Source organism: Squalius cephalus (genome assembly GCF_949319135.1).
Source record: "Squalius cephalus genome assembly, chromosome: 5".
Classification (NCBI taxonomy): domain Eukaryota; kingdom Metazoa; phylum Chordata; class Actinopteri; order Cypriniformes; family Leuciscidae; genus Squalius; species Squalius cephalus.
The window spans coordinates 44857735-44881107 of NC_137126.1; the positions used below are offsets into that span (position 1 = coordinate 44857735).

The 23373-nt window shown below is 43.2% G+C and overlaps 3 protein-coding genes across 3 annotated transcripts; all 3 read right to left on the reverse strand.

The window, feature by feature from the left end:
- Positions 1 to 1358: 1358 nt before the first annotated feature.
- On the reverse strand, positions 1359 to 11343 carry LOC307159114 (UDP-glucuronosyltransferase 2C1-like). Its single transcript, XM_079872327.1, has 6 exons — positions 10561 to 11343; positions 9871 to 10019; positions 3709 to 3840; positions 3416 to 3503; positions 2886 to 3108; positions 1359 to 2793 (listed from the first exon to the last, which is right to left on the reverse strand). The coding sequence occupies exons 1-6, from the start codon at positions 11267 to 11269 to the stop codon at positions 2511 to 2513; spliced, it is 1584 nt and encodes a 527-aa protein (XP_079728453.1). The 5' UTR covers positions 11270 to 11343; the 3' UTR covers positions 1359 to 2510.
- A 1263-nt stretch (positions 11344 to 12606) lies between these two features.
- Positions 12607 to 17046, reverse strand: LOC307158504 (UDP-glucuronosyltransferase 2C1-like). The gene is made up of 6 exons (XM_079871107.1): positions 16237 to 17046; positions 16006 to 16154; positions 14909 to 15040; positions 14642 to 14729; positions 14113 to 14335; positions 12607 to 14020 (listed from the first exon to the last, which is right to left on the reverse strand). The coding sequence occupies exons 1-6, from the start codon at positions 16988 to 16990 to the stop codon at positions 13738 to 13740; spliced, it is 1629 nt and encodes a 542-aa protein (XP_079727233.1). The 5' UTR covers positions 16991 to 17046; the 3' UTR covers positions 12607 to 13737.
- A 1219-nt stretch (positions 17047 to 18265) lies between these two features.
- Positions 18266 to 22685, reverse strand: LOC307159350 (UDP-glucuronosyltransferase 2C1-like). The gene is made up of 6 exons (XM_079872656.1): positions 21909 to 22685; positions 21678 to 21826; positions 20581 to 20712; positions 20289 to 20376; positions 19759 to 19981; positions 18266 to 19666 (listed from the first exon to the last, which is right to left on the reverse strand). The coding sequence occupies exons 1-6, from the start codon at positions 22615 to 22617 to the stop codon at positions 19384 to 19386; spliced, it is 1584 nt and encodes a 527-aa protein (XP_079728782.1). The 5' UTR covers positions 22618 to 22685; the 3' UTR covers positions 18266 to 19383.
- Between the last annotated feature and the right edge of the window lie 688 nt (positions 22686 to 23373).

A 23373-nucleotide genomic window follows, 5' to 3' on the forward strand; every position in this document is an offset into this window, starting at 1 on the left:
GGAAACGTTTCAACTTATTCACCCTCCACCAAAGTCATAAATGGTCATACATGTTTCAAACTGGAGTGTGGCATTTCTGTTCAAAATCTTTACTGGTTGTATTTAATAGGTTCTGAATTAAATGAATGACTTTGTTCAGTCTAAATAAATGTCCTTATACTTATGGGTAAGAATAAGAATATGTAAGAAAATAAACAATGCTGCTGTATTTTGGTGGAGAGTGAATATTTTTTTTTTAATAATGTTTCAGTTTTCTTTCTCAGCTTTCCTTTTGGATGTAAAACTACTGTTTCTCACCAGATGCCTCCTGCAATGGAGAACAAAATCATAACACCACGGTCTTAAAAGATATTTTTGTCTTTATTTTCTTTTGACCAATAAACCATAATCATGGTTTTGGGTTTAGATTGTCTTTTATTTTATTTATTTTAAGCATTAGTCTGTATGTCACCTAATGATACAAATGTAAGTATTTACATAAGTTAAATTCCTGTAAGAGAATTTACATCTTCAGGTATGGCAATACGATATGTATTTTATTAATACAGTTGAATGTATGCAGAATTGTGCACATCATGCACGTTGTCTAAATGCATGAATTATATTTCAATACATATTTACCTCAGTTGATCAGTTTAAACATTTGCCATTGATTTTAAAGTATGCAGTACTAGTACAGTGTGGTCTCAGGTTCACGCAGCATCACGTCATTTGCGTCAGAATGCGCAGATCTGTGACATCATCATCATTGACCACAGTGCTCTTATTATGAAACTAGAAACTTACATAATTTAATCCACTTAACCTACAACCAACATAATTTAACTTTAATATATAACTATTACAAAATTATAATACTATCTCAAATGTATAACCCACTCATACAGAATAATTTTAATCAAAATTGGGTGAACGAATTACCCATTCTAGCCGTTGCGCTACAAGTCTATCAAAACTACCCAATCTAAAATGGACTACCGTTAAATGTAAGACCATCATCCATGCAGCAAATCTCTTGATCACCAAACCTGCTCTAATCATCTCGGGTTTAACCGATCATATAAGGAAAACTGACAGGATCACATGAAGAGTTCGCTTGCTTGTTGATGGTCTACTGGTTGTTCGCGATGTGTGAAGTAAACTACTAAAGCAGGCATTAGGCCTTTAAATAAAATAAAAGTCCCGTTGCAACGATTTACAACGACCAATAGGGGGCAGCCACACGTTACTTACTGATGAATGCTCAGTTAACAGAACGAGAGCGTATTGTTTTTCTCTTCATCGTAATAAATATACATTTCTTAATGTTTAAAAACTATATATTCTGATTTATATCCGTTTTAAAATGCATTTATATCACAGTCATGTAGCATGTTTATTTTATCCAGTGACTTACAAATGAAAAATAAGTGCAAGACCGAACAATATTAGCGCTACAATATTGAATTTCAAGAGTAAACCACAGTACACACGCAAACAGATTGTTTTATTTGTAAAATACTTAATTCAATGTATTGATCATTGATTTGGTATAGTGCTTTTTAAAATATAGCTCATTCCAAAATGTAAAAGGGGGGGGGGGGGGGGGGGGATTATAATTAAGAATTACAGCATTCTAGTTTAGTATTGTAAGATGAGAAGCCATCCAAAGTTGAGTGATGTGGCAGGGCTGTACGTAAACTTTTTTTGCACATAGCACTGGTGCTACAGAGGTTGAAAGTTCTGAAAGTAGGCCTACAGAGGTTCAAAAATTGTTTTTAGACAAACTTTTTATTTATTTGCTAAAAATGGAAGAGTGCAGAAACATACCTCTTGCACATCAAAGTAGAACAGGTCTGTGGGCGGACATCACTAAATAAAAACTCTTGTTTCCAAACTAGCACTAACCCATCATGACACTCCTCTATGAGACTAATACTGTCAACAGTTGCATCTTTTCTTTAGTTTAGTGCATAGTGTGTGTGTGTGTGTGTGTGTGTGTGTGTGTGTGTGTGTGTGTGTGTGCGCGCGCGTGTGTGTGTGTGTGTGTGTGTGTGTGTGTGTGTGTGTGTGTGTGTGTGTGTGTGTGTGTGTGTGTGTGTGTGTGTGTGTCTAGCATGTCTGCTGGCCACTCCACTGGACAAAATGACTCAATGCAGCCGGGATACGAGTTTTAATCACACAATAGACTACAGCTACCAAGTATAATAGCAGTGCGCCATCAATCTCACACGCAAACAAGCACAATCACTTCACACTATTAAGCGGCTGTGTTATGAACATGCAAAACTGTATCGCAGGAGTGCTACAGTGGTACATTTATTCATCGCACAGACCAATTTTTCCGCATACATGTCGCACTGTACAGCCCTGTGTGGTGATAAGGAACATCCTATTGACAGCTGAAGTTATAGGTGGAGACTTGAGAGGATATTTTTGAGCTACTGGACCTCAAAAAGACCTTTGTGTGGGTGGAGACAAAATGTTTAGTGCAATAAGGCTTAAAAAAAAAAAAAACAATAAAACAAAAGTCACTCTTTTTTGCTTTTCTGCTTTGATCTAAAACAGTAACGCATTATGAAGAATTTGCTCAGTTTAAAGAAGACGTAGAGGACTACAGTCAGGATAGTGAAAAGAAAAGCGAACACATCCAGACAGTGGTACTGGTACCAGGTAAGGTTGTGTGCTTCTACACGCAGGTGTTTAGCGCCTTTATTGCGCATGACGAACTCAATCCAGAACACCGCCTCATCCAAAGGCTTCATTGGTCGGTCATGATGAATCCTGGACAGACGCGTTGCATTCTCTTTATACCTGCGGAGATGAAGACAAATAATGTAATGTGTCTGTGTAGTGCAACAGAGAACATAGACTGACAAGAGTCAGATATGATATGAGTGACTCACGAGGGGTCGTTAATGACGGCATTGAGTCCATCCACCAGCTCTTGCGGCTGCATGGTCTTTATATTGTCTATAACAACAGCAGCACCCTTGGCCTTCATATGAGCTAAATTATCTGGCTGGTCACCAAACATGGGGACCCCGACCATTGGAACAGCATGATATATGGCCTCATATATGCCATTAGTGCCTCCATGAGTGATAAATGCTCTGGTTTTGGGGTGACCTGAATCAGGAGACAAATATGGATAAACAAACAATGAAAAAGCAAAAGTTGTTGGAAGTTTACATGGAGCAAACTGACTCAAAAAGAACAATTCAGACAACTCAAATAATAAATTGTTGTATAGCCTACTGAATAATTAACGTAAGGGCTAAAACAAAAGAATGACAGAATCTTTTTTTAAACCTTCCCGCTGGCCTAATTTACTCCCATTGTTACCTTTAGTGTGTTTTTTTAATTTTTTTTTTTTTCAGCAGGAATGACTATTTTAAAATAAAAGTCGCATACAATCACAAATGATAATACAAACCCAATAAATCATTCTGAGGAATCCACTTATAGGTTCTGGTGTTTTCACCAAGAGTATCTGGCTTCTCTCCACCGTATCGCCATAAGACCTGCAACACACACGTGCAAAACCACACACTCAACAGATCAGTGATGATGGCAGAGAGATTATAAAGAAACAATACCTTGTAATTTTTTTTAACAATTTACCTAGAGTAAATGTGAATATTCACATTGAATTGTGAAAATTAACCTACTGCAGTGCTTATGTGTTCATGATATTTGGGTGTTAAGGGTGTAAGAACGGTCAGTTACCTTCTGTGGGATCTGGGCCAGTGCAGAGGCGATCCTGTTGGTCATCTCTTTGGGAATTTTGTCTATCAAAGATCCCAGAGTGAAGACCACAATCCCATCATCCCCTGAACTCTGTACAAACTCCTCCATGTCCTACACAAAAAACACCATTAACTTGTGCTGTGAAAAAGTGATTTTTTTTACATATTTCTACAATATCTTAAATATGTTGCCACAGGTACAATCACCGCAGTTTCCAGGTAAAATAATGGCACTACTAATGGTGCTAAAAGCAATTGTTCCCTTTCGTAGTCACTCCGAGTTACGTCGGATGACGACGAATGGGGTTTCGCTTAGTAAGCATATCAACTTCGCGTATATAAAACGAGCCAATGGCAATGAAAATGCCATGGGTCTGCGGAATTTGCATAGCGTAACTCCGCCCCACCCTGGGGGTATATAAGGAAGTGCGCTGGCAACATGCAGATATGTTTTCGCTTCGGAGCCAAGTTGATGTACTTCACTCCACAGCCAATCCTGAGATTCATCTCTCCTTCTCTTCGAGACGAGCCTCTCTCCAAGTGTTGGTGTGACAGCGAGTTCCAGCGAGTGCACATTCCCTGCTTATCTGTGCAGTGATTTGCCAGTGTTTGTGTGTTTTCTCCCTGGTCGCTTCAGCATTTGTGGAGAAATCTCCTTTCTAAAAGAGCTTGCACGCGGCACGTCTTTTTAAAGATGCCTCGCCTGTGCACTTCTGGTTGCGGTCTTCTCATTTCTGACTCTGATGGGCACAATCGCTGTCTTGTGTGTCTGGGTGTTGAGCACGCTAAGGCAGCGTTTGTGGATGAGTCATGTTCCCATTGCGGGCTCAATGACCTTCATGGTAGAGTCCCCTCATCCGCACCCCGATCTACGAGCTCCACGAGAGCTGGTACTTCGGCTGGCGGCCAGGGTGACCTGAGGGTTACGGTGTGGAATAGAGCGCCGACTATTCCACGCTCCACACCTCCCTCTACCACCGTGCAACCCGTGAGTGTTCCGAATGAGCCCGCGGTACATTCCACTGACTTGCCGCGGGTCTCATTCGGCGCTCCAGAGGAAGATGTGATGTCGATCGCTGCATCACAAGGTGGGCAGGAGTCCTTGGGAAGTGACGATTCGGCTGTGCTGCCACCTTCGGGTGTCCCAGCATTGCCTGAGTCTGATCCCGAGCTGACGGCCATGCTTTCCCGGGCAGCTGCGGCCATTGGTCTTGAGTGGTCCCCACCACCTGGTCCAGTGCGCTCGCGGCTGGATGATTGGTTTTTGGGGGCGGCCGCTGATCCTCGTCGGCGCCCGACCCCAATGCCTTTTTTCCCGGATGTGCATGAGGAGGTCACAAGGTCCTGGAAGGCACCCTTGTCTTACCGTGATCGCTCGGCGACCTCCTCCGCCTTGCCTCCTCTCGATCAGGCGGCTGCCAAAGGGTACACTGGGGTTCCCCAGGTTGAACGCTCTGTTGCGATGCAACTGTGTCCTCAGAGTGCTTCTTCCCGTGGCGACCCAAAGCACCCCTCCAAAGCCTGTAGGTTCTCCTCCACCCTCGTAGCGAAGACCTTATAGAGCTGCGGGGCTGGCAGCCTCCTCACTGCATGCCATGGCGACGCTGCAGGTCTACCATGCCCAGCTGTTGCGTGACATGCACGAGGGGAGGACTGACCCAGCACTCTTTGATGAGTTGCGTGCCGCCACCGACCTTGCTCTCCGGGCGACGAAGGTGACCGCACGCTCGCTGGGTCAGGTGATGTCCACTTGTGTGGTCCAGGAGCGACACCTGTGGTTCAACCTGGCCGATATGCGGGAGGCCGAGCGGACCCGGTTCCTCGACACCCCCATATCCCAGGCTGGCCTCTTCGGCGGTGCAGTCGAGGACTTTGCCCAGCAGTTCTCGACTGCCCAGAAGCAGACTGAGGCTTTAAAACACGTCCTGCCCCGGCGGCCCGCTGCGCCGAGGGCGCCCTTCTGCGGCTGCCGCCCCTCCCGATCGGCCCCAGCAGCAAGCTGCTTCCGGGCCGCGTCGTGGAGGAAGCCGCAGGAAGGCGCCACAGCCCTCTCCCGCCCCACGCCCCGCTAAACGCCAGGCAAAACGGCGCTCCTGAGACGGGCTGCTCAGAGATGGCTTTGAGTTCTTTTCAGGAGACGGTAGCAGGGCCGCACCTTCCCCCGGGGGAGGGCCGGGGGAGAATCCTTGGTTGTCCCACTCCCGCTGCTCGTCCCCCGACGGGCAGCACCCTATTGTGGTTAAAGAAAGAACTCACTCTCCCATCTCTGAGCACACAGAGTTCTCGGATGACAGTGCGCGCCGCCCACGAGCCTCGCCACTCTCGTCCCCCTCTGTCGCCAGACCCCTGCCAGAGCACGCCCCCGTGGGACGCTGGTCCTCCCCTGGCCTCCTCTGGCAGGACGCGGCTAATGACCATGCCCCCGCACTGGGCCGCTATGCCACCCACGCCTGGGTCGGTCATTCCGCCTCGCTGCACCACCGAGGGTACGTCTGTGGTCCGTATGACCCCGCTGGTACAGTTTTTGGGAGCCTGGTTAGAGCTTCCCAGACTGTCCCGCTGGGTCGCGAGGACCATCAGGCTCGGCTACGCGATTCAGTTCGCACGGTCTCCTCCCCGCTTCAGGGGAGTCCGCTTCACTATGGTCGGTGGCAATGCCCCTGTCATGAGAGCGGAGGTAGCCACCCTACTGGCGAAGGGTGCGATCGAGACTGTCCCTCCAGCCGAAATGAAGTCCGGCTTCTACAGCCCCTACTTCATTGTACCGAAGAAATCCGGTGGATTACGACCTATCCTGGACCTGCGCGTCCTGAACCGCTCCCTTCACAGGCTGCCGTTCAGGATGCTCACAGCCAAACGCCTTTTCGAATGCGTGCGGCCGCAGGATTGGTTTGCAGCGATCGACCTGAAGGACGCCTACTTCCATGTCTCCATTCTTCCTCGACACAGACCGTTTCTTCGGTTTGCTTTCGAGGGGCAGGCATACCAGTACGCGGTTCTCCCTTTCGGGCTAGCCCTGTCTCCTTGTGTCTTCACGAAGGTTGTCGAGGCAGCCCTTGTTCCCCTACGGGAACACGGGGTTCGCATCCTGAATTATCTCGACGACTGGCTGATCCTAGCTCACTCTCGAGACCAGGTTTGCGAAGACCAGGTTTTCTCCTGGACAGGACCCCAGCGCCTTTGGCATGTCAATTGCCTCGAGTTGCTGGCTGTACGTCTCGCCCTGCACCGTTTTCGTGCGTTGCTCAAGGGTCAACACGTACTAGTCCGATCAGACAATACCGCGACAGTAGCGTACATCAACCGTCAAGGTGGTCTACGCTCCCGCCGTATGTCGCAACTCGCCCGCCACCTCCTCATATGGAGTCAGAAGCATCTGAGGTCGCTTCGAGCCATTTTTATCCCGGGAGACCTGAACCAGGCGGCCGACGAGCTGTCTCGGCTTCGGCCTCTTGCTGGAGAATGGAGACTCCATCCCCAGACGGTCCAGCTGATTTGGGACCAGTTCGGGGACGCACAGGTAGACCTGTTTGCCTCCCACGACTCATCCCACTGCGACCTATTTTATTCCCTGACCGAGGGCACGCTCGGCACGGATGCACTGGCGCACAGCTGGCCGCGGGGCCTCCGCAAGTATGCGTTTCCCCCAGTGAGCCTTCTTGCGCAGACTTTGCGCAAGATCAGGGAGGACGAGAAGCAGGTAATTTTGGTAGCCCCGTATTGGCACAACCGCACCTGGTTCCCAGAACTAGTACTCCTCGCGACAGCACCTCCCTGGCCAATTCCTCTGAGGAAGGACCTGCTTTCTCAGGGACGGGGCACCTTATGGCACCCTCGTCCCGATCTTTGGAACCTCCACGTGTGGCTCCTGGACGGGACGAGGCAGGTTTGAGTACCCTACCACCAGCGGTGGTGGCTACCATCACTTCCGCTAGAGCATCGTCCACGAGACATGCCTATGCGTTGAAGTGGAACCTCTTCGTCAACTGATGTTCTTCTAAACATCTAGAACCTACAAAATGCCCGATCAGTGTCGTGCTTTCCTTCCTGCAAGAAGGGTTGGAGCGAAGGCTGTCTCCCTCCACCCTGAAAGTGTATTTTGCCGCCATTGCCGCACATCACGACGCAGTTGATGGTAAGTCTCTGGGAAAGCATGACCTTATCATTAGGTTCCTGAGGGGTGCGAGGAGACTGAATCCTCCTCGTCCTCCCCTCGTACCCTCTTGGGACCTCTCAGTGGTTTTAACTACCCTGCAGAGTGCTCCCTTTGAGCCTCTGCAATCAGTGGAGCTTAAGTTCCTGTCAATGAAGACAGCGCTCCTGGTTGCATTGGCCTCCATCAAGAGGGTAGGGGACCTGCAGACATTTTCGGTTGACGAAGCGTGCCTGGAATTCGGGCCGGCTAACTCTCACGTGATCCTGAGACCCCGGCCTGGATATGTGCCCAAGGTTCCCACCACACCCTTTCGAGACCAGGTGGTGAACCTGCAAGCGCTGCCCTCGGAGGAGGCAGACCCAGCCTTGGCACTGCTCTGTCCAGTACGCGCTCTCCGTGCTTATGTAGACAGAACGCAGGGTTTCAGGACCTCAGACCAGCTCTTTGTCTGTTATGGTGGGAAGCTGAAGGGAAAGGCTCTCTCCAAGCAAAGGTTGTCTCACTGGATAGTGGACGCCATTGCTTTGGCTTACCAGCAGCAAGGTCAACCGTGCCCCCTTGGTGTGACGGCTCACTCCACCCGGAGTGTGGCATCCTCTTGGGCTCTAGCGCATGGCGCCTCGCTAACAGACATCTGCAGAGCTGCAGGCTGGGCGACACCTAACACATTCGCGAGATTCTACAATCTCCGAGTGGAGCCAGTTTCTTCTCATGTACTCGCTTCAATTAGCCGGTACTAGATTCTGCTCAGGTGTCTTCGCTTGCTCGCCATTCCTCTCCACGGACGGGCTACGTGCGATATTCTCTCAGGTGAGCCTAATAAGCCCTGAGTCTCCTCCAGCACTGTCGACGTCAACGCCAGAGTTATGCCACCGGCAGCTTTCGCGCTTGGCTAGGTGCCTCCATGTGCATGGTTCCCCCTCTGGGTGACCCCCACATGTGTATTCCACTGTAAGCCTCTCTGAGCATGTGTCTTTCCCTTGGCAAGCCACCTTGCCACCCCTGGGGTTGAAATATTCCACCTGCGGCTGGACACCCCAGTGATACTCCATATGCAGCCCCCCGGGGTCATATGTGTATTCCAAGTCCCCCCCTTCGGGCTGGGCATAATTGCATATTTCCACTGAGATATGCTTCCCAGTGTACCTTGGTATTCCTGTGTTAAGTAGGACTCCTTCGTCCGTGCTAGTCTCACGACAGGGAGCTCAGACTTACGCAGGGCACTGGAAAACAGTCGAGAGGTGGCGTGATTAGACTGGGAACCCCATTCGTCATCATACGACGTAACTCGGAGTGACTACGAAAGGGAACGTCTACGGTTACGTATGTAACCCTCGTTCCCTGAGTAGGGAACGGAGACGTTACGTCTCCCTGCCACTTCCGCTGTACCGCTGGAACGCCTGAGTTCAGTCTCAGCTCCTCAGCGAAGACATATCTGCATGTTGCCAGCGCACTTCCTTATATACCCCCAGGGTGGGGCGGAGTTACGCTATGCAAATTCCGCAGACCCATGGCATTTTCATTGCCATTGGCTCGTTTTATATATACTCGAAGGTGATAGGCTTTCTAAGCGAAACCCCATTCGTCGTCATCCGACGTAACGTCTCCGTTCCCTACTCAGGGAACGAGGGTTACATACGTAACCGTAGACGTTTTTCCTCACAAATTTCAGGCAAACAACAACAAATGACTTTGGGGTCATTTCTTTTTAGTAAATCAAAAACATACAACGCTACCAGTGTAGTTTGATTACTTCTTATGAACCGGTCCTTTTAATGTATAGTTTAGAAATATTCAGTTTACTTGAACAGAATCCATTCAGACTGGTCAATGAGTCATCACTTGACTCACTGAACTGCAAGTTATTTTCTAAACTCCTCTTGGACTTATGATTCAACTCATGCGGACCCTGTTTGTTTTAAGAAATTCAGATCTCCTATCTTCTTAACAGCAAATGAGGTAGAATCTTTAAAAAGACAGATGCACCTTGGGTAAAGGCTTGGCAGGGGTGCAGTGAAGCCCTCCAATGTATTTGAAGTTGGGCAGGAATGGCCGTGGAAACTCAAAATCCCAGTAGGTTCTGATCAACCAGATATCAGCTTTACCCATCATCTCACAATAGGAAGTGGGCCGTCCTGAAATGAGGAGTGCTTAATAGCTTTACACAAATTTTTTTGAGACACTGTGAATTTAAGACATGCTTCACACATCTTGCCGCAGAAAAATTAAAGTATGACATTATGACAAAACTGATTTGTTGATGGCACAAGAAGTACTAAACCCTTCATTTGGTGACTATCAGCATGACTACATGGAAATGTGTCCCTTATATTCTTTACATGCAAGATGTGATGATGGTAAATGTATGCACTGTGGACTGATAACTATATCTAATAAGTCGCCTTCCTGTCAAACAGTAGAGCATTGGCACTTGTAACGCCAAGGTCATGGGTTCAATTCCCAGGAAAAGCAAGAACTGATAAGAATGTAAATGTGTTCCTTGAAATGCAATACAAGTCGCTTAGGATAAAAGCGTCTGCCAAATGCATAAATGTAAATATCTATTTCAGAGAGTTTAAAGGAGTTCAATACAAGTTTAGCTCTATCAACATAATTTGCAACATCACCAACATACCACATGTTGATTACCCTTGAAAATACCTTTCTTTAGCTCACCTAAATATTCAGTGTAATAGTTGTCAATTTTTTTCCAAGCAACAATGGCAAAAGCATCTTGAGAAAGGTAGAACAGCATATTGAGGATTCGCTCTGTAAAGCTCATCTTGTCTGTGAATTTACTCATGGCTCCAGGAACAAATGATGGTGGAGCTGGTATCTGACCACACAACCGCTCTACAACATGAGCCAAGGAGAATCGGAACGTGTAAACCAAGGGAATGTCCAGCTTTTCAGCCACAATATCGCTGCACTGGTAGAGCGGATCTGACAAAACAACATCAAACTTTCCATTCCGCAATTTGTCCATCAACTTCGGAGATTTCAGAATGCCGTCACAATGTGCCAGAGACATAGCCTGATGTTTGGACGCAAAGTCGTAAAATTTCATTTGAATCTGCAGCAAGTTTAGCTGATCCATCTCATACACTGAGAAATGCAGAAATTCATCAATGAAGTTTCGCATCTCCTTTACATCCATAGACACGTTAAAGGGCTGGTAGGAGAAGCGATCCGATTCTTCAGCTTTCATGTAGAGAGAGGCATCCGGCACCAGCACTGTGACATGGTGTCCCCTGTCAATCAATGCTTCCAACACAATCTTCAGATTGATCCAGTGACTGCCCTCAGTATACCAAACTAAAATATTCCCACACTTTCCAGTTCCAAATACAGTGAGCAGAGAAAGAAAACAGACTATGAGTCTCATGATTGCCAGTGATAAGATTGTGAGATCTTTAGTCTCTTTAGATCTTTAGTCTCATGTGCTGGACTGTCTGGTATAATTATTAACATAGTAGATTTTAACAAGTCATGAATCATAAATCAACAAGCTCTTAAATCAACAGGGTAAAAGGTAGAGGCCAAAGTGAAAGGTAAAGCAGATTCATTCACGTAGCTTTAAAGGGGTCATGAACTGAGAAATCAAAATTTCCTTGAGCTTTTGACATTTAAGAGGTCATCATACTATAAGAATATCCTGTAAGTTTGAGAACTGAAAACTTCCTTGTTAGTCAAAAAACAGGTTTTATTGTAACCAAACTCTAACCATGAGCCTCTTTATAATAGTGCAACGAAAGACGGCCTCGGCAGAAAAAAAACACGCCTACTTCATTAATGCAACTTTTAGCCCCGCCCACTGGCGTGTTAGTAAGATGTAGGATCACTCCACTAAAACAACATTACCTTCCAAAGGATCCTAATGCTAGGATTGTGCTTATTTATTTTCTACGATGTGAATGTCTCAGTTGAGCAATATTTATTTTTATTCGTTACATTTCACAGTGGATTCTTTTGTAAATCAGTCACAATTTCGGCGCAGGCTTTGCAAACAGGCTTTTACAATATGGACTCGACAGTAATGCCACAACATGTAAGTAACTGTTAATTCTAATGCCTGATCTGTGAGTCTGTGACCAGCAATTTCTGATATATAATGATTCATTTGTCCATGTGTCAGTGAATCAAACCTGTGACTAAACTGTCTACTTCACATTGTTTCTCTTAGTAGGATGAAAATAATCTGTTATTTAAACTGTGATTAAATTATATATAGAAAGCGATCAAAGAACGCTCCCTTTAAAATAGCTGGAGCTGTCAATCAAACAATGCAAGTTTATCAGTGACTGAGTTCTGGACTCATGCCAAAACTACCGTTATAAAAAAGTCCCTTTTATCTATAATCTTTGGTTATATCAACGAATACTGTATTTACATTGTGTTTTCACTGTTAGTTCTGATGAAAGCATTGGCTAGTGTGCAGAAATCGAGTTGCAATGACGAGATCACTGCATTCATACGCTCAGCATGTCTGTGATCGGCTACAAGCACATCACTGCAACCTTTCATGCCACAGTCTAAATATAATGCTATAATCAACACTTTTAGTTAACCTTAAGAGCTGCATTAGTAAAAGAGAGTTCAACATGTAATACTAGCTATTTCATATGCAAAGATATTAGCCAATCACAGAAATGGGTGTTTACATTGAAGTCTCAAAGCAGACACACCCCTTAAAACAGAGCATTCAAATCAGAGGACTAAAATCAGGGTAGGAAAAATGTCTTTTATTTCTAAATTATGAAAAAAAAGTATGTAAACATCCATTTATATCACAGTCATGTAGCAGTCAGTTTATTTTATCCAGTGACTTACAAATGAAAAATAAGTACAAGACCGAACAATATTAGCGCTACAATATTGAATTTCAAGAGTAAACCACAGTACACACGCAAACAGACTGTTTTATTTGTAAAATACTTAATTCAATGTATTGATCATTTTGATTTGGTATAGTGCTTTTTAAAAAATAGCTTGTTCAAAAATGTAAAGGGGGGGGGGGGGGTTATAATTATGATTATAATTAAGAATTACAGCATTCTAGTTTAGTATTGTAAGATGAGAAGCCATCCAAAGTTGAGTGATGTGGCAAGGCTGTACGTAAACTTTTTTTGCACATAGCACTGGTGCTACAGAGGTTGAAAGTTCTAAAAGTACAGAGGTTCAAAAATTGTTTTTAGACAAACTTTTTATTTATTTGCTAAAAATGGAAGAGTGCAGAAACATACCTCTTGCACATCAAAGTAGAACAGGTCTGTGGGCGGACATCACTAAATAAAAACTCTTGTTTCCAAACTAGCACTAACCCATCATGACACTCCTCTATGAGACTAATACTGTCAACAGTTGCATCTTTTCTTTAGTTTAGTGCATAGTGTGTGTGTGTGTGTGTGTGTGTGTGTGTGTGTCACAGATCTAGCATGTCTGCTGGCCACTCCACTGGACAAAATGACTCAATGCAGCCGGGATACGAGTTTTAATCACACAATAGACTACAGCTACCAAGTATAATAGCAGTGTGCCATCAATCTCACACGCAAACAAGCACAATCACTTCACACTATTAAGCGGCTGTGTTATGAACATGCAAAACTGTATCGCAGGAGTGCTACAGTGGTACATTTATTCATTGCACAGACCAATTTTTTCGCATACATGTCGCACTGTACAGCCCTGTGTGGTGATAAGGAACATCCTATTGACAGCTGAAGTTATAGGTGGAGACTTGACAGGATATTTTTGAGCTACTGGACCTCAAAAAGACCTTTGTGTGGGTGGAGACAAAATGTTTAGTGCAATAAGGCTTTAAAAAAAAAAAAAAAAACAATAAAACAAAAGTCACTCTTTTTTGCTTTTCTGCTTTGATCTAAAACAGCAACGCATTATGAAGAATTTGCTCAGTTTAAAGAAGACGTAGAGGACTACAGTCAGGATAGTGAAAAGAAAAGCGAACACATCCAGACAGTGGTACTGGTACCAGGTAAGGTTGTGTGCTTCTACACGCAGGTGTTTAGCGCCTTTATTGCGCATGACGAACTCAATCCAGAACACCGCCTCATCCAAAGGCTTCATTGGTCGGTCATGATGAATCCTGGACAGACGCGTTGCATTCTCTTTATACCTGCGGAGATGAAGACAAATAATGTAATGTGTCTGTGTAGTGCAACAGAGAACATAGACTGACAAGAGTCAGATATGATATGAGTGACTCACGAGGGGTCGTTAATGACGGCATTGAGTCCATCCACCAGCTCTTGCGGCTGCATGGTCTTTATATTGTCTATAACAACAGCAGCACCCTTGGCCTTCATATGAGCTAAATTATCTGGCTGGTCACCAAACATGGGGACCCCGACCATTGGAACAGCATGATATATGGCCTCATATATGCCATTAGTGCCTCCATGAGTGATAAATGCTCTGGTTTTGGGGTGACCTGAATCAGGAGACAAATATGGATAAACAAACAATGAAAAAGCAAAATTTGTTGGAAGTTTACATGGAGCAAACTGACTCAAAAAGAACAATTCAGACAACTCAAATAATAAATTGTTGTATAGCCTACTGAATAATTAACGTAAGGGCTAAAACAAAAGAATGACCGAATCTTTTTTTAAACCTTCCCGCTGGCCTAATTTACTCCCATTGTTACCTTTAGTGTGTTTTTTTAATTATTTTTTTTCCAGCAGGAATGACTATTTTAAAATAAAAGTCGCATACAATCACAAATGATAATACAAACCCAATAAATCATTCTGAGGAATCCACTTATAGGTTCTGGTGTTTTCACCAAGAGTATCTGGCTTCTCTCCACCGTATCGCCATAAGACCTGCAACACACACGTGCAAAACCACACACTCAACTGATCAGTGACGATGGCAGAGAGATTATAAAGAAACAATACCTGAGTAAATGTGAATATTCACATTGAATTGTGAAAATTAACCTACTGCAGTGCTTATGTGTTCATGATATTTGGGTGTTAAGGGTGTAAGAACGGTCAGTTACCTTCTGTGGGATCTGGGCCAGTGCAGAGGCGATCCTGTTGGTCATCTCTTTGGGAATTTTGTCTATCAAAGATCCCAGAGTGAAGACCACAATCCCATCATCCCCTGAACTCTGTACAAACTCCTCCATGTCCTACACAAAAAACACCATTAACTTGTGCTGTGAAAAAGTGATTTTTTTAACATATTTCTACAATATCTTAAATATGTTGCCACAGGTACAATTCACCGCAGTTTCCAGGTAAAATATTGGTGCTAAAAGTAATTGTTTTTCCTCACAAATTTCAGGCAAACAACACAGCGTGACCAGCGCAGTCCGATTCAAGAACAAATGACTTTGGAGTTATTTCTTTTTAGTAAATCAAAAACATACAACGCTACCAGTGTAGTTTGATTACTTCCTATGAACTGGTTCTTTTAATGTATAGTTTAGAAATATTCAGTTTACTTGAACAGAATCCATTCAGACTGGTCAATGAGTCATCATTTGACTCACTGAACTGCAAGTTATTTTCAACTTATGCGTACCCTTAGCCTGGCTAACGTCAGACCTCTTCTCATTGAGACGTGGTCTGGGAACCACATGTTCATTTTCTCGTATTTGAGGCGTGGTTTACGAATGCCCAGAGCCGTTTATTGGGCGCTACGAATGTCTATCAAATGCGCCTGTACGTAGCTCATAGCCAATCGTTTCAATTATACCAGATGGCGTATGTAGAGCGACAGAAATTCGACGAGGAAGAAGACGAAAAAAACTTGCATTCTAAACTACTTAGAACACTATCTAAGGCTGCATCGAAAGGTAACTTCGCGTCTGATGCCATGTTGGAACCATAGATATAAACAAACTGCTTCGGTGTGTTGCATAGACGTCGTCATCGTTTTTGCTGCTCCCTCCCCGTTCTGTGATTGGTTCCCTTTTTGAGGGGAAAATCTGGTCCATGGTGTCCAGGCTGCCTAGCAACGTGAATAAAATCGCGCTGCGCACAAGGCAACATGGGGAAACCCAGGCTAGCGTACCCTGTTTGTTTTAAGAAATTCAGATCTCCTATGTTCTTAACAGCAAATGAGGTAGAATCTTTAAAAAGACAGATGCACCTTGGGTAAAGGCTTGGCAGGAGTGCAGTGAAGCCCTCCAATGTATTTGAAGTTGGGCAGGAATGGCCGTGGAAACTCAAAATCCCAGTAGGTTCTGATCAACCAGATATCAGCTTTACCCATCATCTCACAATAGGAAGTGGGCCGTCCTGAAATTAAAGATTTTAAAAAACAAAATTAGCTTTTATTTGAAGTACAATAATTTTTTCCCCTCCAGCTTATTCAACTCACCAAAATATTCAGTGTAATAGCTGTCTGTTATTTTCCACAGACTAAAGGCCAAAGCATCTTGAGAAAGGTAGAACAGCATATTGAGGATTCGCTCTGTAAAGCTCATCTTGTCTGTGAATTTACTCATGGCTCCAGGAACAAATGATGGCGGAGCTGGTATCTGACCACACAACCGCTCTGCAATATGAGCGATGGAGAATCGGAACGTGTAAACCAAGGGAATGTCCAGCTTTTCAGCCACAATATCGCTGCACTGGTAGATCGGATCTGACAAAACAACATCAAACTTTCCATTCCGCAATTTGTCCATCAACTTCTGAGATTTCAGAATGCCGTCACAGTGTGCCAGAGACATAGCCTGATGTTTGGACCCAAAGTCGTAAAATTTAATTAGAATCTGCAGCCAGTTTTGCTGATCCATCTCATACACTGAGAAATGCAGAAATTCATCAATGAAGTTTCGCATCTCCTTTACATCCATAGACACGTTAAAGGGCTGGTAGGAGAAGCGATCCGATTCTTCAGCTTTCATGTAGAGAGAGGCATCCGGCACCAGCACTGTGACATGGTGTCCCCTGTCAATCAATGCTTCCAACACAATCTTCAGATTGATCCAGTGACTACCCTCAGTATACCAAACTAAAATATTCCCACACTTTCCAGTTCCAAATACAGAGAGCAGAGAAAGAAAACAGACTATGAGTCTCATGATTGCCAGTGATAAGATTGTGAGATCTTTAGTCTCTTGCCTCATGTGCTGGACTGTCTGGTATAATTATTAACATAGTAGATTTTAACAAGTCATGAATCATAAATCAACAAGCTCTTAAATCAACAGGGTAAAAGGTAGAGGCCAAAGTGAAAGGTAAAGCAGATTCATTCACATAGCTTTAAAGGGGTCATGAACTGAGAAATCAAAATTTCCTTGAGCTTTTGACATTTAAGAGGTCATCGTACTATAAGAATATCCTGTAAGTTTGAGAACTGAAAACTTCCTTGTTAGTCCAAAAACAGGTTTTATTGTAACCAAACTTTAACCATGAGCCTCTTTATGATAGTGCAACGAAAGACGGCCTCGGCAGAAAAAAAACACGCCTACTTCATTAATGCAACTTTTAGCCCCGCCCACTGGCGTGTTAGTAAGATGTAGGATCACTCCACTAAAACAACATTACCTTCCAAAGGATCCTAATGCTAGGATTGTGCTTTTATTTTCAACAATGTGAATGTCTCAGTTGAGCAATATTTATTTGTATTCGTTACATTTCACAGTGGATTCTTAATCAGTCACAATTTCGGCGCAGGCTTTGCAAACAGACTTTTACGATATGGACTCGACAGTAATGCCACAACATGTAAGTAACTGTTAATTCTAATGCCTGATCTGTGAGTCTGTGACCAGCGATTTCTGATATATAATGATTCATTTGTCCATGTGTCAGTAAATCAAACCTGTGACTAAACTGTCTACTTCACATTGTTTCTCTTAGTAGGATGAAAATAATCTGTTATTTAAACTGTGATTAAATTATATATAGAAAGCGATCAAAGAACGCTCCCTTTAAAATAGCTGGAGCTGTCAATCAAACAATGCAAGTTTATCAGTGACTGAGTTCTGGACTCATCCCAAAACTACCGTTATAAAAAAGTCCCTTTTATCTATAATCTTTGGTTATATCAACGAATATTGTATTTACATTGTGTTTTCACTGTTAGTTCTGATGAAAGCATTGGCTAGTGTGCAGAAATCGAGTTGCAATGACGAGATCACTGCATTCATACGCTCAGCATGTCTGTGATCGGCTACAAGCACATCACTGCAACCTTTCATGCCACAGTCTAAATATAATGCTATAATCAACACTTTTAGTTAACCTTAAGAGCTGCATTAGTAAAAGAGAGTTCAACATGTAATACTAGCTATTTCATATGCAAAGATATTAGCCAATCACAGAAATGGGTGTTTACATTGAAGTCTCAAAGCAGACACACCCCTTAAAACAGAGCATTCAAATCAGAGGACTAAAATCAGGGTAGGAAAAATGTCTTTTATTTCTAAATTATGAAAAAAAAGTATGTAAACATCCATTTATATCACAGTCATGTAGCAGTCAGTTTATTTTATCCAGTGACTTACAAATGAAAAATAAGTACAAGACCGAACAATATTAGCGCTACAATATTGCATTTCAAGAGTAAACCACAGTACACACGCAAACAGATTGTTTTATTTGTAAAATACTTAATTCAATGTATTGATCATTTTGATTTGGTATAGTGCTTTTTAAAAAATAGCTTGTTCAAAAATGTAAAGGGGGGGGGGGGGGGGGGTTATAATTATGATTATAATTAAGAATTACAGCATTGTAAGATGAGAAGCCATCCAAAGTTGAGTGATGTGGCAGGGCTGTACGTAAACTTTTTTTGCACATAGCACTGGTGCTACAGAGGTTGAAAGTTCTGAAAGTACAGAGGTTCAAAAATTGTTTTTAGACAAACTTTTTATTTATTTGCTAAAAATGGAAGAGTGCAGAAACATACCTCTTGCACATCAAAGTAGAACAGGTCTGTGGGCGGACATCACTAAATAAAAACTCTTGTTTCCAAACTAGCACTAACCCATCATGACACTCCTCTATGAGACTAATACTGTCAACAGTTGCATCTTTTCTTTAGTTTAGTGCATAGTGTGTGTGTGTGTGTGTGTGTGTGTGTGTCACAGATCTAGCATGTCTGCTGGCCACTCCACTGGACAAAATGACTCAATGCAGCCGGGACACGAGTTTTAATCACACAATAGACTACAGCTACCAAGTATAATAGCAGTGCGCCATCAATCTCACACGCAAACAAGCACAATCACTTCACACTATTAAGCGGCTGTGTTATGAACATGCAAAACTGTATCGCAGGAGTGCTACAGTGGTACATTTATTCATTGCACAGACCAATTTTTTCGCATACATGTCGCACTGTACAGCCCTGTGTGGTGATAAGGAACATCCTATTGACAGCTGAAGTTATAGGTGGAGACTTGACAGGATATTTTTGAGCTACTGGACCTCAAAAAGACCTTTGTGTGGGTGGAGACAAAATGTTTAGTGCAATAAGGCTTTAAAAAAAAAAAAAAAAACAATAAAACAAAAGTCACTCTTTTTTGCTTTTCTGCTTTGATCTAAAACAGCAACGCATTATGAAGAATTTGCTCAGTTTAAAGAAGACGTAGAGGACTACAGTCAGGATAGTGAAAAGAAAAGCGAACACATCCAGACAGTGGTACTGGTACCAGGTAAGGTTGTGTGCTTCTACACGCAGGTGTTTAGCGCCTTTATTGCGCATGACGAACTCAATCCAGAACACCGCCTCATCCAAAGGCTTCATTGGTCGGTCATGATGAATCCTGGACAGACGCGTTGCATTCTCTTTATACCTGCGGAGATGAAGACAAATAATGTAATGTGTCTGTGTAGTGCAACAGAGAACATAGACTGACAAGAGTCAGATATGATATGAGTGACTCACGAGGGGTCGTTAATGACGGCATTGAGTCCATCCACCAGCTCTTGCGGCTGCATGGTCTTTATATTGTCTATAACAACAGCAGCACCCTTGGCCTTCATATGAGCTAAATTATCTGGCTGGTCACCAAACATGGGGACCCCGACCATTGGAACAGCATGATATATGGCCTCATATATGCCATTAGTGCCTCCATGAGTGATAAATGCTCTGGTTTTAGGGTGACCTGAATCAGGAGACAAATATGGATAAACAAACAATGAAAAAGCAAAATTTGTTGGAAGTTTACATGGAGCAAACTGACTCAAAAAGAACAATTCAGACAACTCAAATAATAAATTGTTGTATAGCCTACTGAATAATTAACGTAAGGGCTAAAACAAAAGAATGACCGAATCTTTTTTTAAACCTTCCCGCTGGCCTAATTTACTCCCATTGTTAACTTTAGTGTGTTTTTTTAATTATTTTTTTTTTCAGCAGGAATGACTATTTTAAAATAAAAGTCGCATACAATCACAAATGATAATACAAACCCAATAAATCATTCTGAGGAATCCACTTATAGGCTCTGGTGTTTTCACCAAGAGTATCTGGCTTCTCTCCACCGTATCGCCATAAGACCTGCAACACACACGTGCAAAACCACACTCAACTGATCAGTGACGATGGCAGAAAGATTATAAAGAAACAATACCTTGTAATTTTTTTTTAACAATTTACCTAGAGTAAATGTGAATATTCACATTGAATTGTGAAAATTAACCTACTGCAGTGCTTATGTGTTCATGATATTTGGGTGTTAAGGGTGTAAGAACGGTCAGTTACCTTCTGTGGGATCTGGGCCAGTGCAGAGGCGATCCTGTTGGTCATCTCTTTGGGAATTTTGTCTATCAAAGATCCCAGAGTGAAGACCACAATCCCATCATCCCCTGAACTCTGTACAAACTCCTCCATGTCCTACACAAAAAACACCATTAACTTGTGCTGTGAAAAAGTGATTTTTTTAACATATTTCTACAATATCTTAAATATGTTGCCACAGGTACAATTCACCGCAGTTTCCAGGTAAAATATTGGTGCTAAAAGTAATTGTTTTTCCTCACAAATTTCAGGCAAACAACACAGCGTGACCAGCGCAGTCCGATTCAAGAACAAATGACTTTGGAGTTATTTCTTTTTAGTAAATCAAAAACATACAACGCTACCAGTGTAGTTTGATTACTTCCTATGAACTGGTTCTTTTAATGTATAGTTTAGAAATATTCAGTTTACTTGAACAGAATCCATTCAGACTGGTCAATGAGTCATCATTTGACTCACTGAACTGCAAGTTATTTTCAACTTATGCGTACCCTTAGCCTGGCTAACGTCAGACCTCTTCTCATTGAGACGTGGTCTGGGAACCACATGTTCATTTTCTCGTATTTGAGGCGTGGTTTACGAATGCCCAGAGCCGTTTATTGGGCGCTACGAATGTCTATCAAATGCGCCTGTACGTAGCTCATAGCCAATCGTTTCAATTATACCAGATGGCGTATGTAGAGCGACAGAAATTCGACGAGGAAGAAGACGAAAAAAACTTGCATTCTAAACTACTTAGAACACTATCTAAGGCTGCATCGAAAGGTAACTTCGCGTCTGATGCCATGTTGGAACCATAGATATAAACAAACTGCTTCGGTGTGTTGCATAGACGTCATCATCGTTTTTGCTGCTCCCTCCCCGTTCTGTGATTGGTTCCCTTTTTGAGGGGAAAATCTGGTCCATGGTGTCCAGGCTGCCTAGCAACGTGAATAAAATCGCGCTGCGCACAAGGCAACATGGGGAAACCCAGGCTAGCGTACCCTGTTTGTTTTAAGAAATTCAGATCTCCTATGTTCTTAACAGCAAATGAGGTAGAATCTTTAAAAAGACAGATGCACCTTGGGTAAAGGCTTGGCAGGAGTGCAGTGAAGCCCTCCAATGTATTTGAAGTTGGGCAGGAATGGCCGTGGAAACTCAAAATCCCAGTAGGTTCTGATCAACCAGATATCAGCTTTACCCATCATCTCACAATAGGAAGTGGGCCGTCCTGAAATTAAAGATTTTAAAAAACAAAATTAGCTTTTATTTGAAGTACAATAATTTTTTCCCCTCCAGCTTATTCAACTCACCAAAATATTCAGTGTAATAGCTGTCTGTTATTTTCCACAGACTAAAGGCCAAAGCATCTTGAGAAAGGTAGAACAGCATATTGAGGATTCGCTCTGTAAAGCTCATCTTGTCTGTGAATTTACTCATGGCTCCAGGAACAAATGATGGTGGAGCTGGTATCTGACCACACAACCGCTCTGCAATATGAGCGATGGAGAATCGGAACGTGTAAACCAAGGGAATGTCCAGCTTTTCAGCCACAATATCGCTGCACTGGTAGAGCGGATCTGACAAAACAACATCAAACTTTCCATTCCGCAATTTGTCCATCAACTTCGGAGATTTCAGAATGCCGTCACAGTGTGCCAGAGACATAGCCTGATGTTTGGACCCAAAGTCGTAAAATTTAATTAGAATCTGCAGCCAGTTTTGCTGATCCATCTCATACACTGAGAAATGCAGAAATTCATCAATGAAGTTTCGCATCTCCTTTGCATCCATAGACACCTTAAAGGGCTGGTAGGAGAAGCGATCCGATTCTTCAGCTTTCATGTAGAGAGAGGCATCCGGCACCAGCACTGTGACATGGTGTCCCCTGTCAATCAATGCTTCCAACACAATCTTCAGATTGATCCAGTGACTACCCTCAGTATACCAAACTAAAATATTCCCACACTTTCCAGTTCCAAATACAGAGAGCAGAGAAAGAAAACAGACTATGAGTCTCATGATTGCCAGTGATAAGATTGTGAGATCTTTAGTCTCTTTAGATCTTTAGTCTCATGTGCTGGACTGTCTGGTATAATTATTAACATAGTAGATTTTAACAAGTCATGAATCATAAATCAACAAGCTCTTAAATCAACAGGGTAAAAGGTAGAGGCCAAAGTGAAAGGTAAAGCAGATTCATTCACGTAGCTTTAAAGGAGTCATGAACTGAGAAATCAAAATTTCCTTGAGCTTTTGACATTTAAGAGGTCATCATACTATAAGAATATCCTGTAAGTTTGAGAACTGAAAACTTCCTTGTTAGTCAAAAAACAGGTTTTATTGTAACCAAACTTTAACCATGAGCCTCTTTATGATAGTGCAACAAAAGACGGCCTCGGCAGAAAAAAACCACGCCTACTTCATTAATGCAACTTTTAGCCCCGCCCACTGGCGTGTTAGTAAGATGTAGGATCACTCCACTAAAACAACATTACCTTCCAAAGGATCCTAATGCTAGGATTGTGCTTATTTATTTTCTACGATGTGAATGTCTCAGTTGAGCAATATTTATTTTTATTCGTTACATTTCACAGTGGATTCTTTTGTAAATCAGTCACAATTTCGGCGCAGGCTTTGCAAACAGGCTTTTACGATATGGACTCGACAGTAATGCCACAACATGTAAGTAACTGTTAATTCTAATGCCTGATCTGTGAGTCTGTGACCAGCGATTTCTGATATATAATGATTCATTTGTCCATGTGTCAGTGAATC

Bases quoted from the DNA above. Each gene is read 5' to 3' on its own strand.
- LOC307159114 (XM_079872327.1), bottom strand. From the start codon at position 11,269: ATGAGACTCATAGTCTGTTTTCTTTCTCTGCTCACTGTATTTGGAACT. The intron at 10,020-10,560 runs GTGAGCTAAAGA...TCCTCATTTCAG, and splicing joins CTATTACACTGAATATTTAG to GACGGCCCACTTCCTATTGT. The intron at 3,504-3,708 runs GTAACTGACCGT...TGTGTGTTGCAG, and splicing joins TGGCCCAGATCCCACAGAAG to GTCTTATGGCGATACGGTGG.
- LOC307158504 (XM_079871107.1), bottom strand. From the start codon at position 16,990: ATGAGGCAAGAGACTAAAGATCTCACAATCTTATCACTGGCAATCATG. The intron at 14,336-14,641 runs GTTTGTATTATC...CTCCTGATTCAG, and splicing joins TCCTCAGAATGATTTATTGG to GTCACCCCAAAACCAGAGCA. The intron at 14,021-14,112 runs GTGAGTCACTCA...TCATCTCCGCAG, and splicing joins GCCGTCATTAACGACCCCTC to GTATAAAGAGAATGCAACGC.
- LOC307159350 (XM_079872656.1), bottom strand. From the start codon at position 22,617: ATGAGACTCATAGTCTGTTTTCTTTCTCTGCTCTCTGTATTTGGAACT. The intron at 20,377-20,580 runs GTAACTGACCGT...TGTGTGTTGCAG, and splicing joins TGGCCCAGATCCCACAGAAG to GTCTTATGGCGATACGGTGG. The intron at 19,667-19,758 runs GTGAGTCACTCA...TCATCTCCGCAG, and splicing joins GCCGTCATTAACGACCCCTC to GTATAAAGAGAATGCAACGC.